This window comes from Carya illinoinensis, chromosome 5 (assembly GCF_018687715.1).
Source record: "Carya illinoinensis cultivar Pawnee chromosome 5, C.illinoinensisPawnee_v1, whole genome shotgun sequence".
Classification (NCBI taxonomy): Eukaryota; Viridiplantae; Streptophyta; class Magnoliopsida; order Fagales; family Juglandaceae; genus Carya; species Carya illinoinensis.
In genome coordinates this window covers 42072142-42090241 of record NC_056756.1, presented here as the reverse complement: position 1 = coordinate 42090241, position 18100 = coordinate 42072142, and the positions used below count along the sequence as shown (strand labels likewise).

The window sequence follows — 18100 nt, the reverse complement described above, 5'->3', positions numbered from 1 at the left end:
GACAACCCTCACCATAATGCAAAGTTTGACATGAGGGTTAGATTTCAATCATGTCCACAAGAAAAACTGCCCCCATCTTTTGGCACGTTAACGTTAGAGGTGGGATTCATCTGACCATCTCAATTACAAAATGGGTATAAACCCAACTTGCATTTCACCCATTCTAGGGAAATTGAAAACTTTAACTTCAATCGGCCTTTTGATAGAGATTTTATTTTTGACAGAGTAATGATAAAATTACACATATAATTTTATTCAATTTTTTTATATGACTATGTTTTAAATTGAAAGTATTTTTATATAACGATATTTTTTTATAATTTATTTTATAAAAATACCCTTCATTTAAAATAAGGTTGTGTAAAAAGTTATAAAACCTATTGTGAAAATAGTTGTAATTGTATTATTTTTCTTCTTACTATAACTTTTTTTATTCAAAATAATTTTATATCAAATTAAAATAGGAGTACATTAGTACAAAGAGGCTGTTCGGATTGAAAAATACTTTCAATTCATTTTATCTCATTCATCTCATCATTATAACTTTTTCAACTTCACACCTAAAATATAATAAAAAATTTAACTTTTTAAAATCTCAATTTAACGTTTTTAAATTTTAAAATAATAATAATATTAAAAAATAATATTATAATATTTTATTTAATTATCAACTTTTATCTAAAATAATCTCATATTACTATCCAAACAACAAAAAATGGAGTACAATATTTTTGTTTTTATTTTTTTTTTTGTACAATCCTACAATCTCAACACTTATATTTTTTTTCTTTACTCTTATTGGGTGTATGAGTAAAAGATAAAATATGAATGATCTTGCTCTTAAAAGAAAAATAAAGATATTTCAAGAGGAAATTGCCCAGAAAGAATAGTAATAATGTTTTTATTTTTATTTTTATTTTTTCAATCGAATCATGCTACAGTGGTTCAAATTAAAAATTATGGAGAGTATTAATAAATAAATAAATAAAATTCAAGATCAAAGTGATCAAATATAACGTTTGTAAAAAATCATATGGCAATATATTAATATATATATATATATATATATTTATATTTATATTTATTATCCACTCCATCTACGGGCCAATGGTAGTCGCCGCTCGCTTAAAACCGAGCAGTGTAACTTCTTTGTTCGTCAGTGTCTCCGCTAAACCCTTTCGAAGCAAGACAAATTTCTTTCCCGCGGAGCAAAAGTACGATCAGACTCGGCACCAACGAAGAAGAAATGGACTCTCTGAAGTCCTCCTTCCTCCTCTCTATCAGCCCACTCCTTCCTTCTCCACAACCACCCTCAACAAAACCCAAAATCACCATCCACTCTTCTGTCACCCCGGACCCTTGGTCCCTCAGCGATGGCAACGACCCCAGCAAGCCCAAACCCAGGTCCAAGAATCCCAAGAATCCACTGTCAGACGACAACGCCCGCCGCATCATCAAGGCCAAGGCCAAGTACCTCAGCCAGTTGCGCAAGAATCAGGGCCCCCGAGTCCAGACGCCCAAATGGATCAAGCGAAGCCCGGAGCAGATGGTGCGATACCTCCAGGACGACAGGAACGGCCGCCTCTACGGAAGTCACGTGGTGGCGGCGATAAGGCACGTGAGGACACTGGCGGAGAGGGGTGAGGGTGGGTACGATATGAGGCAGGTCATGGCCTCGTTCGTGGGGAAGCTGAGTTACAGGGAAATGTGTGCAGTGTTGAAGGAACAGAAGGGGTGGAGGCAGGCCAGAGACTTTTTTGCTTGGATGAAACTTCAGGTTGGTAATTGGTTGCTTGGCGTCTTTTCGGAAGTTTTAATTTTGGTGAATTTCATTTAGGTTTTTGGAAATTGTAAATATCTGTTTTTTTTTTTTTAATTAATTTACGATTTTTTTCTTGGAGAAAGTCTAGATGGGTGGGTTTATTATGGGTTTCTTGTTAGTGGGTCTTTCGTATGTTGTACTGGAAAATTGTTATTGATTTATTTCGTTTTGGTCCTCATATTCTGTGTTGGTGTTAATATCGTTTGTTGAACTTATATACGAGTTTTATTGGTGTTAATAATTTCATCAATCGAGTTTGTATTTGTTCCAAAGCAATGGTGTTTATATTCTTAATGAGTGCTTTGCTGTCATCATGAATATCTGACAGTCGAAGTTTCATTATTTTTTTTCTTCCGAAAGCGTGGAGATTAATTTAGTGTAATGATAGATTTCCGCTCGAACAGTTAAGCTATCGCCCCAGTGTAATTGTCTACACAATTGTCCTGCGCATATATGGGCAAGTTGGAAAGATCAAGCTGGCTGAAGAGACCTTCTTGGAGATGCTTGAAGCAGGATGTGAGCCGGATGAAGTTGCTTGTGGTACCATGCTCTGTACGTATGCCAGATGGGGACGTCATAAGGCTATGTTGTCATTTTTTTCTGCTGTACAAGAAAGGGGAATTACACTCTCCGTTTCTGTTTTCAATTTTATGATGTCCTCCTTGCAGAAGAAATCACTACATGGAAAGGTCGTAGAAATTTGGAGGCAAATGGTGGATAAAAGGGTTGCGCCCAATAGTTTTACTTATACAGTTGTCATAAGCTCACTTGTTAAACAAGGTTTTCATGAGGAGGCTTTTAGGACTTTTACTGAGATGAAGGATGTTGGATTTGTCCCGGAGGAGGTTACTTATAGCCTACTTATTAGCTTGAGTACCAAAAGTGGTAGCCGTGATAAAGCACTGAGATTGTATGAGGATATGAGATCTCAGAGAATAGTTCCAAGTAACTACACTTGTGCTTCACTTCTGACTTTGTATTACAAAAATCAGGATTATTCTAAAGCACTTTCTCTTTTTTTGGAAATGGAAAGAAGAAAAATTGTAGCTGATGAAGTAATCTATGGTTTGCTCATAAGAATATATGGAAAACTTGGTCTTTATGAAGATGCTCAAAAGACTTTTGAAGAGACTGAGCGGCTGGGCTTACTAAGTGATGAGAAAACATATTTAACGATGGCACAAGTCCATCTCAATTCAGGACATGTTGAGAAAGCCCTGAAAGTTATTGAGCTAATGAAGTCAAAAAACATTTGGTTCTCAAGGTTTGCATATATTGTCTTGTTGCAATGTTATTCTATGAAGGAAGATTTGAACTCTGCTGAAGTCACATTTGAGGCTCTATCCAAGACTGGACTTCCTGATACTGGCTCTTGTAATGATATGCTCAAGTTGTACGTGAGACTAGGCATGATGGAAAAGGCCAAGCATTTTGTTGCTCAGATAAGGAAAGATAAAGTAGATTTTGATGAAGAACTTTACAAGACAGTTATGAGAGTATATTGCAAAGAGGGAATGCTAAGAGAGGCTGAACAGCTGTTAGAGATGTTGGGTACTGAGAAATCGTTCAAGGATAATCAGTTTTTCCAAACATGTTTTAGGACTGTGTTTGACAACAGGGTAGATGAGCAACTTGATGAAAAAGATTTGGCCTTTGACCATCTTGACACCATGGCCCTTGTGCTGATGCTGAATTTGTACGTGGCAGATGTCAATTCCAAGAAAACAGAAGAAATACTGAAGTTGTTGCTTGCAACTGCTGGTGGCTTGTCAATTGTGAACCAGCTTATTAACAATTTCATTAGAGAAGGCAAGTAAGGTTGATTAATGTTTCTTTTAATGATAAAATTATAATTGTTTTGTATCTATCAAAAAAAAAAAAAAAATTATAATTGTTTTGTGCAAGTCTCTAGGAGTAAAAGCTTATTGACTTTTAATCTATACCTGCTGAAATGAACCAAGGTTGAGATTGATTTCTACACAGGTGATGCTCTGAAAGCAGAAACTCTTACAGGTCAATTGATCAAGCTAGGCTGTAGACTGGAGGCTGCCACAATTGCTTCTTTGATTAGTTTATATGCAAAGCAACACAAGTTGAAAAAAGCCCAGGAAGTCTTTGCAGCTGTTCTAGATTCCCCTACTTATGAGAAAATAATATATAGGTCAATGATTGATGCATATGCCAAATGTGGCAAACCAGAGGAGGTGTACTCGCTTTACAAACAAGTAGCTGAGAAAGGGCATGATCTGGATGCTGTTGCCATAAGCATTGTTGTGAACGCTTTGACGAGGAGTGGTATGAGCTGAAAACTTAGCAAACTAACAAAAGGTTTCCATTTCTCAATTTACAGTGGTAATCAGATAGTAATAGCGTCAAGCAATGTGCAAAGCACTTGTATGTTTTATGAATGATGTGGTTCAAAACTACTGTGCGTGTTATTTGAGTTCAAAGTCATAAATAGGTTTTTAATTTTTAATTTTTTAAATTTATATTAATAAAGAGAAATGATTTGTCAAGCCCTAAATAGACAAGTCCCATACAAGCCATTGTAAAAAAGTAGACCCCACCTAAAAAAGCTAAAAATAACTATTATTTTTTAATTTTTTACGAAGGGCTTGTATGGGACTTGTCTATTTGAGGCTTGTATGTAGCATTACTCAAAAGCATAACCTATAAGGTGCAAGTTGTAAATACCTGCTTCTACAAAACCTGTGCTTGCACATGTAGGTATACAAGCAATATACTTCAAGCAGAGCTTCGCTTATATCAGGCTCTTAGAAATTACACCTTGTTGAGTTGAAGAGCTATTTTTCCAGTAAAAGAAATTCCTCAAAATTTTAGTTGTCTACAGAAATTTATCATGTTATGCATCAAAATCCTCAAAGATTAGCTTATATCACGTTATGCATCTGAATGCCCATTTGGATATGATTTCATGACATATTCTCTTTTTCTCAAACTGCCCATTTTTTTTTTTTTTGGAATTAAATCCCCACCATCATAACCTTTGTCATTTGGCGGTAAGGTACCTTAGTGTCCCCAAGGTCAAAGGCTCAAAGAATGGTAGATAAAGGATGAAAAATATTCCAACCATTATGGTCAAAGGCATACACTGAAAATAAACAATTAAGACCCATGAGGTAGTTGCATGAAATGTTTGGCTCACTGCAGTTATTCTTGTGCTAATTTCAATTGGTAATAACAGTAACTCATCCACAGGCAAACACCAAGAGGCAGAAAATATCATCCATAAGAGTTTTGAAGGCAGCTTAGAGCTTGATACTGTGGCGTACAATACTTTTATCAAGGCCATGCTCGTAGCAGGTTGATGTAAAGCATTTCAGCCATTTATTGAGGCTAGTATATGCTTAATGCATACAATAACCCATAAACTTCCTCTTGCAGGTAAGTTACATTTTGCTTCCAGCATCTATGATCGCATGCTCTCCTTGGGAATTTCTCCATCAATTCAGACATACAACACCATGATCAGGTAAGCGTTTAATGTTATTTTGTTCGATTTGAAGTCGAGTTACTCAAAGAATCATGTTCACATCCTGGTGACAATGTGTTCTTCATGCTGGTTACTTGTGCTGACAGTGTGTATGGCCGGGGTCGGAAGTTGGACAAGGCTGTAGAGATGTTCAATGCCGCTCAGAGCATGGGTTTGACTCTGGATGAGAAGGCATACATGAATTTGATCAGCTATTATGGGAAGGCTGGTATGGTTTTACTTAACATCTCAGTCATTAGTGAAATGCATAAAAATAAAACTTCATTTCTCTTGAATTGCAATAGTTATATTGGCTTCATTCTTGGTAAGGAAGAACATCAATAAGCAATGCGATTCCGGTTTATTTGGTAGGAAATTTAGACAAGACAGATTTATTTCCAATCATATAGGCAGATTTATTTCCCCCTCTCCTTTTCTCCCTATCCTCTTTCTGATCTATATGTGGTGGTATGAGGTTATAGTCTACCAAACCTCACAACTTTATTCTATTTTGTAGGTAAGAGGCATGAAGCTTCCCAGTTATTCAACAAAATGCAGGAAGAAGGGATAAAACCTGGGATGGTATGCCCACATTTTTTATATATTGTCCAGACTTACAAGATTATGATGGAAGGAAATAATAGCATTGAATCATTGATGGTAGATAGAGGGATAAAAAAAGAGGCATATTAGTGGGAGATAGTTTTCGAGGGTGAGCGATGTCATAATGTTCCTTAATTCCATGAAGTCAATTTACTTCTTTCAAAAAAGCTTCTTGATATTGTTTGAAAACATGATTTTTGTTTTAAATTTAAAAGATGGCAACATTCAAGTTTATTTATCTATGACTGTACACCCTGTGCTGTCATTTATGATTTTTGGTTGGATACAATGCTGTTAGACACAAATCTTTTTTTTTAATGAGTTGTTAGACACTATAAAATGATGTCTGCATATGATTCCATGCCCTTTTCCTGTTTTGCACTGCCCAATTTAATTGATTAGTGGGACACTACAGTTCATAATATGTTGTAGATTGTAAATCGTTGCCATCACATTATATTTGTGAGAAGATTAGACGTGCACAATAAAGTGTTTGATTCTTTTCTTTTACCGGAAAATGCAGGTAAGCTACAATATTATGAGCAATGTTTATGCTACTGCAGGACTTTATCTTGAAGTAGTTGAACTTTTTCAAGCCATGCAGAGAGATGGTTGCTCACCCGACTCCTTTACCTACCTTTCCCTTGTTCGGGGTTACACTAAGGGTTTGAAATACACAGAAGCCGAGGAAACTATTGATTCTATGCAGAAAAGAGGCATTCCCCCTTCTTGTGCACATTTTAACCTCTTGCTCTCTGCTCTTGCAAAAGCAGGCCTGATCGTGGAAGCTGAAAGGGTTTACAAAAAGCTTCTCACAGCTGGTTTATATCCTGACCTTGCATGCAATCAGACCATGCTCAGAGGTTACATGGACTATGGATATGTGGAAGAAGGCATCAAGTTTTTTGAACGCATATTTGGGTCTGTGGAAGCTGACAGGTTTATTATGAGTGCAGCTGTGCTCTTTTACAAGTCTTCAGGAAGAGATCTCAAAGCTGAAGGTGTATTAAATTCCATGAACAGTTTAGGAATCCCGATCCTTAATGACCTTGAAGTTGGATTAAAACTGAAAACCTCCTAACACAATACTAACTATTTGGTAATGGAATGCGGCTTGTTACAAAGAAATGCCGTGAATGGTGCCATTGGTTCAGGTAGTTTATTGCTAATAGTCCTTGCCGTGATGGAAAAGCAAAGAGGTCCTCGTCTATCAAGACTCATTTGAGAGGATGCCAACTTTGACCTAAGGGTCTGTGCAGCAAATGTAATGTGGTTGCATGCTTTACAACTGTTGCATTGCTAATCCTGCTTTGATCAAGTGGCACTGAGCTTGTCTGTTGTTCGTACCCTTAAAAAGTAGTGGCTTGAAGACACCCTTCGACGATGGAATGTGATGATTGATGACTGGGGAAACATGGCGATCTTGCTTGGGGGCCATCGTCACACCGGGATTTCTTGTGTTGATAACATCAAATGAATTCGAGTTTGACCGTTGACGTTAGATGATCTGCGTTACTTAAGTGTCCATATTGTGATAGGTTAATTAAAATGTGGTATGATTCCTACTGGCAGTTTTGTGATGGTGGATTGATATGACATACAGATTTCTCCTCTGAAAGCGCCCCTGCTGTCCCGGAGGAGAGCGAAGCTTTGGTTTCTTCCCTTTTTCTTTTGTTTTTCCTCTTGTTTTGCAGGATTTTGCAAGTCAGTGCCAGTGCCAGCCCTCTTTCCCACGGCCTTATCATCCGACTGCCTGCCAGCGCCAGCCCTTCCACCTAAAGTCTCCACCATGACCTGATCCCACCGGCATGTGGGAGTCGCGTTCCACTCTCCACAGTTTGCAATCTGACTCCATTCTAGATGTTGCCGCCAACACTGATTTTGCAAAGCTGCGTTAATTATTATTTTTGACGTCGAGAGCAGTTGCATGAGCCAAGAGCCGATTGATACAGTAGTTGAATGGAAAGCTTGATTTATTGAGATATATCATCGTCTGCACATTCTTCTCTTTTCCCACAAATCTTCCAAAATGTATCAATTTAATACATTCTACAAGACGTTCTTTAATTGGAACTTTGATGTGATTTTTCAACAATTAAGGAGCTAAGTTATAGTTAATTCTATCTGTGCGAGGAAGTGAACTAATAGCGTAGACGGAGTTCATAAGCTAACTGTGTGATGAAGTATTGGAGCGGAAGAAGCAGATGAAATTGATACAGGTTTTCATCCCATTTTAATTACTCTTTTTTATCCCAAAAAATAAAAATAAAAAATTTGCTACGTTTCAAAAAGTTACCTAAAGATAATTTTAAAGTATATATTCTTTTAATTTTTATAATTACTAAGCATTTTTATTAAAAAAAAACACATTTTTTAAAACTTTCTTAGGTTATAACGTTAGATAATTTCAGGCCGGTCCGGTCGGGTGTGTAATTGCATTTTACACCAACAAATCAAAAGCTGCCACGTAGAGAATGCAACTTCAGATAGTCTAAATTTGCACACAGGTAATTTTTTTTTCAGATATTTCCCTTCGTCGCTTTTTTCCACCCTTCGTTGCTCTCTCTCTCCCTCTAGAAATTCATTTCAGCCCAAAATCATGACCTGCAGCTAAGGACCTTGCATAACTAGAGTCTTTGTAACATGGAAAGAGTTCACGCTCAAAGAAGAACATAAAAGGAATGAAGGCCAACATATTGCAACCCTACAGTTCACCGCCAAACCATATATAATGGCATTTGCATATTACTTTGAAGACGTTTTTCATTATTTAAAAATAAAAAAGCATAATCAAAGAATTTCAGAACTTCAACATCGGACCCATGATTTTAGCTTAATTATTGTACACAATCATTTTTCTCCCAAGGCAAGATTGCTTCTGAGATGGCTTCCTTTGCTTGCTTTTGAGGCAAGATTGTCTGTGTTTTTCTCCCAAGGCAACGTCGAAATCCAGTTTATGATATTTCTAAAAATGGCTTTATTCATAACCCTAGGGAACGGGTGTTACACATATTCACGATGGATGCAGTGAAGTAAAAATAAAAAAGAAAAAAACAAACAAACAAACACGCAAGAATTAATGCCAATAGATTACATAATAATTTTCAAACCGGCCTATATCAACTGATCCCATAATCGTTCAGTAATAGCTTTACCTTTCTTCAAGACCGAAGCCTCCCTCAAGCATTCCTTAACTGAGTCTGGTTTTGTAGAAGAGGCTATACAATCATGATTCCGTTTTAGTTCCTCAAGAACTTGGGAAAGCTTTGCAATATCTCTCTCAACTTTGTCTGCTTGTTTTCCAATATAAAGACCAAAGAAGGCATGTGCAACTCTCTTCAGATGATCAACGAGAGGTTTTATTTCAAATCCTGCATCTTGGCAAGTTCTCAAGCTTGTCCACCAGACGAGAAGCAAATCTTTGGTGATATCTACAACCTTGGTGTTTCTCATGCTGTATATGCAACCACATAACATGTTAAGAAAAAATAGTTTTACATTTGGACTTAGTGTGGATGCAGAGCTAATATCACCGTGTTTGGAAAGCAAGATCCTCAGGATAGGAGCAAAAGTCCAAGCAGCTTTGTGGTGTTCTCCAACATTAACAACCTCTTCTTCAAGAGCAAAGTAGTCATTGTGAGATTTTGCATCCAAACTCCTAAAACGAACCTCAGTTCCTCCGTCCCTTAATTCTACAGAAATCTCTGTGCCCCGATCAAGAAACTTTATAAATTGTGTGTAACCCTTGTCAGAAAACCGTAGAATATTATCTTCCTCAGGGTCATCAGAGAATATCTCTTCAGCATTAACTGTTTGTCTAATCTCTCTAGGCTCTAGAACCCTTCTCAATTCCTTACTCTCATCTTCATTCAAGGATTTTAAAATTTTAGACAACCTTAAAGTCGGCTCACTTTGTTCTTCTTCGTTTTGCAACATCTTATATTTTATTGTATTTTTGGGCACCATAATCAACTTTCCAAGCTGCCCAAAAGGATCCTTTAACTCTACATGATCTCCATGATCTCCCTTTAGCAGTGACATTACCTAATAGCCAATAAACGTAAAGCAATATATAAATACATACATATATATATATATATATCTGTTGTCCTTAATTGGGTTCTTGAATCAAATGAAAGGTTTTTAATTAGAAGATCAAAGCTTTCACTTTCAAATTTTGAAAAACTGGAATTTATATCTAACTTACCTCAGATTTGACGCACCCAATTTCAGCAACAAAATTGCAGTCTGTACATTGATAACTCGGCAATAGTTGGTCTCTCTGTTTCTCACAAACATCACAATAAAATTCATCGTCCATCTCATCTTCATGTTCAGCAAGAGCAGTTGTAAGAACGAGTGGATCTTCGTGACATTTATGGGTAATGCGATTTGGCAATGGACCACAAGTATAATGGAGATTCCAATGACAGTGGAGACAACTGAAGATAGATGATTCGCAACTTTTATCGCAAGCATTGCACTTGAGTACTCGATCATCCGTTCTCTCCCTAAAATGTAGAAGGTGACTGTGGGCCTCGTAGTTTATGGCAGGCACTCTCACTCCACCACAAATAATGTCCAAGAAAAAACTACAATTGTCATGCTGACAAATGTAGGCGAAAGAAAGGGTATCCTTGCGACAGGCATTGCATTTGCCACGAGGACCTTTTTGCTCGAGAAGGAAGAGAGGGTGAGACAAATGAAGGGGATGGTAGATCTTTAGCGGCAACTTAATGCATGATTCGTCTATGTAAATATCACGGCAGGTAGATCTACCACAAGAATAGATTGCACTACTACTATTGCAGCCTTTCCCACATACAAAGCAATTAACTTGGCCTTCGTTCTTTTCCTCATAAAGTGACAATGGATGTCCATGGAAAATAGGGTGATGCTTTCTTTGACTACTTGATCCAGTTGCCAAGCTGGCCGGCAATAGAGTGCAATCAATATCCATCACGAAAAGGCACCGAAGACAACCATAGTAGAAGGCTTCATATGGAAACGTTTGATGACAAGCTCTGCATGATGGAGAAAAGTTGGATGTCTGCCAAGCAATTTGTTGAACGACTTTTGGTTCAGTGTACAAGGTGAGAAGACAGGAATGGTAGAAATGTTGGATTTCTCGTGGCAATTTTAGCTCAGCACATGATGGATCGAGAAAGAAGGCGCATGGTAAGCAACCGTAGGCATTATCGGCGCAGTACTTTCTACATACACGACAATAAACTCGATCTCTAGGCATGTTAAGGTAGAGTATCAAAGGATGCTCGTGGCTAAAATATTTTGTAGAACTTTGAAGTTCCTTATCCGGCACCGTTTTAATATTGCTAGGTGTAGCCGGGCTCACATCAATGCATTCAGGATCAAGGTTGAAATCACACTTGTTACAGTGAAAGATGACCCTAGTACCCCTCTTAGCTTGCCGGCCACAAACATTACAGCAAACCATTGTATCCTGGCAAAATATACAGTCACAGACACCATTTATATATATATATATATATATATATGGAACTTAAGGGATTAATGTATTGCAATCATCATGTGTTGTTCAATATGTTGCGCCTAAAGCCGCCCAGAAATCACACCCACAATAGATAGAGACAATATTTAAGTGGTTCGGCAATTTGCCTACGTCCACTGAGCGGAAACACTATATTCAAAACAACTCTATCTCAAATGGCACACTACACACACTTTCTCTTGCTTCTCTCTCTCAATGGGATGAATTTCCCTTCATATGACCTCTCCTATTTATAGGAGAAGCTCAACCCTTCTCCCCTCCACATATGTGCTGGAATGCACAAGCTAGACACTCAATTAAAGCACTTAGTGAGGAATATCATCATGTGAATTGGACACCACCAACACATGGGCACACATAGTGGATGGCACACATGGGGTGGGTGGATGGCACACATGGGGTGGTCCCTCAACAATCACCCCCTCCACCCAAGTGTGCCACATTAGGATACTGCATTTTGTATCCTTCCAATGATTTCATCCCTTTATCGAAATGTTCGCTTGCCATGAGAGATCTCCGCTACCAAATGCGCCCTAAGGCGCCAATGCACCCGTGGGTGCTCAGCAGTATGAGATATTAATCAAGTCCAAACAGTGTTGGAACTTGATCCCGGTGACGACCTTTGTCAACATATCTGCTGGATTATCTTCAGTGCCAATCTTCTGAAGTAGAATGTCCCCTTCTTCCAATATCTCACGTACGAAGTGGAAACGGACATCTATATGCTTTGTTCGAGAGTGATATACTTGATTTTTGGCCAGATGAATTGCACTCTGACTATCACAGTAAATGGTAACCTCTTGCTGCTTAAAGCCCAAGTCTGTTACCAATCCCTGTAACCAAATGGCTTCTTTCACAGCTTCTGTTACAGCCATGTATTCAGCCTCAGTTGATGACAGTGCAATTGTTGACTGCAAAGTTGATCGCCAACTAACTGGTCCTCCAGCCATAGTGAACACATATCCAGTTGTCGATCGGTGTTTGTCAAGATCACCTGCATAGTCTGAGTCAACATACCCAGTTACTAGACTATCTCCACCCTTTTCGAACTTCAAACCAATATCTACGGTTCCTAAAATGTACCGTAGAATCCACTTAGCCGCATGCCAATGAGTCTTTCCAGGATTATGCATATAGCGGCTAATTAAGCTAACGGCCTGGGAGATATCAGGTCGTGTACACACCATGGCATACATTAAGCTTCCTACAACACTTGCATATGGGACATTTCTCATGTAGTCCCGCTCTTCATCAGTTTTAGGAGACTGCAATGCACTGAGCTTGAAATATGGGGCCATTGGAGTATTCACCGGCTTCGTCTTTGAGTCGATGTTGAAGCGTTGCAGTATTCTCTTCAGATACTGTTTCTGAGTAAGGTGAACTATACTTTTCACCCTATCTCTGCTGATCTCCATCCCCAATATTCTTCGAGCTTCTCCCAGATCTTTCATGTCAAACTCACGACTTAACTGAGTTTTTAAGCGATCTATCTCCTCCTTGCTTTTACATGCAATTAACATATCATCTACATATAAAAGCAAATAAATGAAAGATCCATCTGCAAGTTTTCTGAAATATACACAATGATCGTATTGGCAACGAGTGTATTTCAGATCCATCATAAAGCGGTCAAACCGCTTATACCATTGCCGAGGTGACTGCTTCAAGCCATAGAGAGACTTCTTCAGACTGCATACCCAGTTTTCTTTGCCAGCTTCTTTGAATCCTTCTGGTTGAGACAGATAAATCTCCTCTTCCAGATCACCATGTAAGAAAGCTGTCTTTACATCAAGCTGTGCTAACTCAAGGTCATATTGTGCTACTAAAGCTAACAATATCCGAATGGATGAATGCTTCACAACAGGAGAGAATACTTCGCTGTAGTCAATTCCCTCTGTCTGAGCGTAGCCCTTGGCTACCAACCTAGCTTTGTATCGCACTCCATTCTTAGCAGCTTGATCATCTTTCTGATTGAAGATCCACTTACAGCCAATTACCTTCTTTCCTTTTGGAAGCGGCACAAGCTCCCAAGTCTGGTTCTGGTGAAGAGAATGCATCTCTTCATTCATCGCCTTTGTCCATTCAACTTGTTCACTGGACTGTACCGCTTCTCTGTAAGTGGTTGGGATCTCACCCCCTTCAGCTGGTAATGCATATGTCACATAGTCTGCATAACGTGACGGTACACGTTTCTCTCTTCTCGGTCTGTTGGTTGCTATTGATTCAGGTTGTATTGGAGGTACTGTGACTGGACTATCAACCTCATCTTGTCCATGCTCTCCATTTGTTTCTCCTGAATCCTTTCGAGTGAAAAACTCCACCTTTTGCGAATCACCAGGTGTTTCACTATCATGGCTGCATTCACGGGAATCTCTATGCTTATGTGACTTAAGCATCTCAGATTCGTTGAAGGTAACATCTCTACTGATGATCACCTTTTTAGACTCTATGCACCAGAGTCTATACCCTTTTACACCAGTACTAAAGCCCAAGAATTTTGCTTTCTTGGCTCTAGGATCAAGCTTACTCTCTTTAGCGTGATAGTAAGCAGGACATCCGAAAACGTGTAAAGAGTTATAATCAGTAGCATGTGTACCTCTCCACATTTCAGTGGGTGTCTTCCCGTCATTGGCAGATGAGGGTAGTCGATTGATGAGGTGGCAGGCATATGTCACAGCTTCAGCCCAAAATTTCTTACTGAGTCCAGCATTCAGTAACATACATCGCACTTTCTCTAATAAAGTACGATTCATTCGTTCTGCCACACCGTTCTGCTGCGGCGTACCTCGTACTGTGAAGTGTCTGACAATTCCCTCTCTCCGGCATACTTCCATGAAGGGATCTGAAGTGTATTCACCTCCATTATCAGATCTGAGCCGCTTGATCTTTTTGCCGGTCTGAGTCTCAACCATTTTCTTCCAATCAAGGAAGATTTTCAGCACTTCATCCTTATTCTTCATCGTATACACCCACACACGACGAGAATAATCATCCACAAAAGTCACAAACCAATGTTTACCTCCCAAAGATGCATTTTGGGTAGGTCCCCAAACATCGGAGTGCACATAGTCAAGTATTCCCTGTGTATTGTGTACTGCGGTTCCAAACTTGATCCGCCTCTGCTTCCCCAATACACAGTGCTCACAGAAAGACAGTTTACCAGTCTTGGCACCTTTGAGTAAGCCTTGCTTCACCAGTGTTTGCAAAGCTTTTTCTCCTGCGTGTCCCATACGCATATGCCACAGACTGGAGGTGTCATCATCAGTCTCATCTAGCTTCTCACAGCCTGTGGAAGCTCTTCCAGCAACAGTACTTCCTTGCAAGAAGTACAAGTTTCCTCGCCTCAAACCCTTCATAGCCACCTGAACTCCCATTAATACTTTGAGAGTTCCGTCTTCAATGGTGATTCTGAATCCCTTTGAATCCAGAGCTCCCAGTGAGATGAGATTCTTCCGCAAGTCCGGAATGTACCGAACTTCTGTCAGAGTCTTGACGCTACCATCGTGCAGCTTTAGCCGAATGCTACCTATTCCCTGAGTCTTACAGGCACTGTCATTGCCCATAAGTACTGTTCCACCTTCAATCTTTTTGAAGTTAGTAAACCAGTCCCGATTGGGACACATGTGATAGGTACATCCGGAATCCATAATCCATTCATCAGAATGACAAATGGATGATGAACTTATCAAGGAAAAATCTGAATCATCATCTCTGTCCACGACATTGGCTGTGGTGGGTTGATTCTGCTGTTGTCCCTTCAGCTTGGGACAATCCTTCTTCCAGTGTCCTTTGTTGTGACAAAAGGAACACTCGTCTCTGGCGAGATTTCTACCAACTGATGGATCACGTGATGTGGCTCGGGTTTTCGATTGAAAACCTTTCTTCTTTCCGGGATACCTTGACTGTGGTCTCCCTCTTGCTGTTAGCGCTTCACTTAATGTATCTTGTTGTACATGTTTATCTTTTCTCCGGTACTCATTGCTAATTAAAGAGCTAGATACATCTTCAAAACTAATCTTTTCCTTCCCATACAATAGAGTAGTAATCAAATGCTCATATGTATCAGGCAAGGAATTTAGCAAAAGTAAAGCTTTATCTTCATCTTCGATTTTAACATCTAAATTTAACAAATCAGCAAGAATTTGGTTGTAACTATTTAGATGTTCAGTCATTGAAATACCTTCACGAAATTGGAATCTGAAGAGCTTCTTCTTCAAGTGCAAACGGCTCTCAATGCTCTTCTTCATGAACTTATCCTCCAATTTCTGCCAAAGTACCCTAGCATTTGTCTCTCTCATGACAAAATACTTTTGTTCTTTGGTAAGGCATAACCGGATTGTACTACAAGCTTGAGTATTAAGCTTCTTCCAACCCTGATCAGTCATGTCGTCTGGCTTTCCTTCCAACGCAATATCCAACTCTTGTTGGATCAAAACGTCCATGACTTCACACTGCCACATGCCGAAGTTGCTTGTTCCATCGAACTTCTCAACTTCAAACTTAGCATTTGACACGGTGGACCTACGTCCAGAGCTACTGGTATTTTCAGAGCCCCTATCTGTTCCAGATCTTTCCATTTGAATTTAGAAAATTTAGACACAAAATTTCAAAATTCTAACCGTACGGATAAGTCCGGAATGATCCAAATAGTCGGAAAGTACTATTTGATCGTTGAAATCGGACTCCAAATGGCTTAGATCAAGCCCAAAATAGATCTGAAAAACGGACGGTTCTGATCGTCTGGCGCGTGAGATGCACGCGCTGTGTAGGGCGACTGGGGGCGCGTGGGGGCTCCTCCGGTACTCGTTTTCGATGCCGTTTGCGGCAACGGATCCGTCTTGACGAGAGGAACGTTGTGGTGTGATCAAAAGTTGATTCCAATCAACTGCAATTTTCTGGGTAACACGAACCGAAGCTCTGATGAACTTTTACGGTAGAAATGAATAGTACCACACTAAGTCAGTTCCCAGGAAAGATTGGAGGGTCACAATGGACACGCTTAAAATTTCCAATCTCCTAGACAGAACCTTCTTAGACTGTACGTATCCACACTACCACAAAAATCCACCCCTAAAAAAAAAAAAAAAAGAGCCTAATTGGCTCTGATACCAATTGTTGCGCCTAAAGCCGCCCAGAAATCACACCCACAATAGATAGAGACAATATTTAAGTGGTTCGGCAATTTGCCTACGTCCACTGAGCGGAAACACTATATTCAAAACAACTCTATCTCAAATGGCACACTACACACACTTCTCTTGCTTCTCTCTCTCAATGGGATGAATTTCCCTTCATATGACCTCTCCTATTTATAGGAGAAGCTCAACCCTTCTCCCTCCACATATGTGCTGGAATGCACAAGCTAGACACTCAATTAAAGCACTTAGTGAGGAATATCATCATGTGAATTGGACACCACCAACACATGGGCACACATAGTGGATGACACACATGGGGTGGGTGGATGGCACACATGGGGTGGTCCCTCAACACAATAAACATACAAATTTCAATCACAAAAATAAGATCAAAGAAAAGAAGAAAGGATGCATGGGACAGAGACCTGAGTAAACGTAATCACGCCCTGCATTCTGGGACTGGGATGAACCACATATCCTGTAGGATGTTAAATAATTTGTGACACATTGGCTAAGTAATTTAGTCAGGTTGCTATCGTAACAACAAAATGTCATAACCATGAATATTATAGATTATTTATAGTAAAAACCCCGAATTAAGAAAATTTATTAACACATGTATCGTCAACAATATAATCACCCCCTAGTGTAACGATAGTACGTACCGATGAGAGGACAGGGATGACACAAGGGTTGGACTTCTTTCACTTTCTGGACTGGATGACAGCGTGGATGGATATAGTAACGACATCGTAAGCAACCGTAGACTTTAATCGTTTTATCCCAAAAACTCTCACATTCTCCGCAAAAAGCATACTCATTCTGAGGAATCTTCACTAAGAATTGCAGTGGATGTGGGTGGATTAGCTTGTCCCCACCCTTAGTAACTCGTTCTTCAGTCTCCAAGCCTGCAATCTCCATCTCTCTCTCTCTCTGATCAAGAGCTCGTTGGCCTCCAGGTGATTTCCCTCAATCCATGCACATTATTTTTATAGTGGAAACTTTACACTCAATTTCCTAACTAAATATAATTATATATAAGAAAAGATATTTGTAACTGTGAATTATTTATTATATATATACTATTTTAGTGCTTGATCTTTTGCTCTTCATTTAAGCAAGAGACAGAATCATAAAAACTTTCATTTTAAAAAAATAAAATAAATTAACTTATTCCAGATAATTTATTATTAGGGATGGCCAGCAAGACCCCGCACCCCTCAAACTAGCCCCCCGCGGATGAAATCAACCGGTTTTTTCTTTAAATTGTCAATTTAAGGTGTTTTTAATTTTTATGGAAATATTTAACTTATACTTTTTAGAGATGATTTTGATTCTATTTGGGCCAGATTTTTAGCAATAATATTCTTATTTGTTTACATACTTTATTTTTATGCAATAATTGTAATTTTGCATTTTACATTTTTGGACAAAATGCTCATAATCTTGAATTTCCATAACTATTTGAGTATGGCTCGTGAGATTAAGAATCTTCCTTCAGATTTTATTAATAA

At 39.0% G+C, this 18100-nt stretch overlaps 2 protein-coding genes across 4 annotated transcripts; one reads left to right on the top strand and one right to left on the bottom strand.

The window, feature by feature from the left end:
* Positions 1–1101: 1101 nt before the first annotated feature.
* On the top strand, positions 1102–8036 carry LOC122309921 (pentatricopeptide repeat-containing protein At5g27270). Of its 3 annotated transcripts, none has more exons than XM_043123709.1 (8): positions 1102–1777; positions 2227–3631; positions 3806–4117; positions 5042–5146; positions 5228–5315; positions 5423–5544; positions 5833–5897; positions 6442–8036. In XM_043123709.1, exons 1-8 carry the CDS (start codon positions 1247–1249, stop codon positions 6997–6999), a joined length of 3186 nt encoding a protein of 1061 aa, XP_042979643.1. In that variant the 5' UTR covers positions 1102–1246; the 3' UTR covers positions 7000–8036. The 3 variants fall into 3 exon arrangements, with proteins under 3 accessions (XP_042979643.1, XP_042979644.1, XP_042979645.1); XM_043123710.1 differs by having other exon boundaries at positions 6482–6644; XM_043123711.1 differs by having other exon boundaries at positions 1641–1777; positions 2211–3631.
* Positions 8037–8586: 550 nt separating this feature from the next.
* On the bottom strand, positions 8587–17531 carry LOC122309436. Its single transcript, XM_043122924.1, has 4 exons — positions 17252–17531; positions 17012–17064; positions 10126–11379; positions 8587–9962 (listed from the first exon to the last, which is right to left on the bottom strand). Exons 1-4 carry the CDS (start codon positions 17505–17507, stop codon positions 9033–9035), a joined length of 2493 nt encoding a protein of 830 aa, XP_042978858.1. The 5' UTR covers positions 17508–17531; the 3' UTR covers positions 8587–9032.
* Positions 17532–18100: the final 569 nt, after the last annotated feature.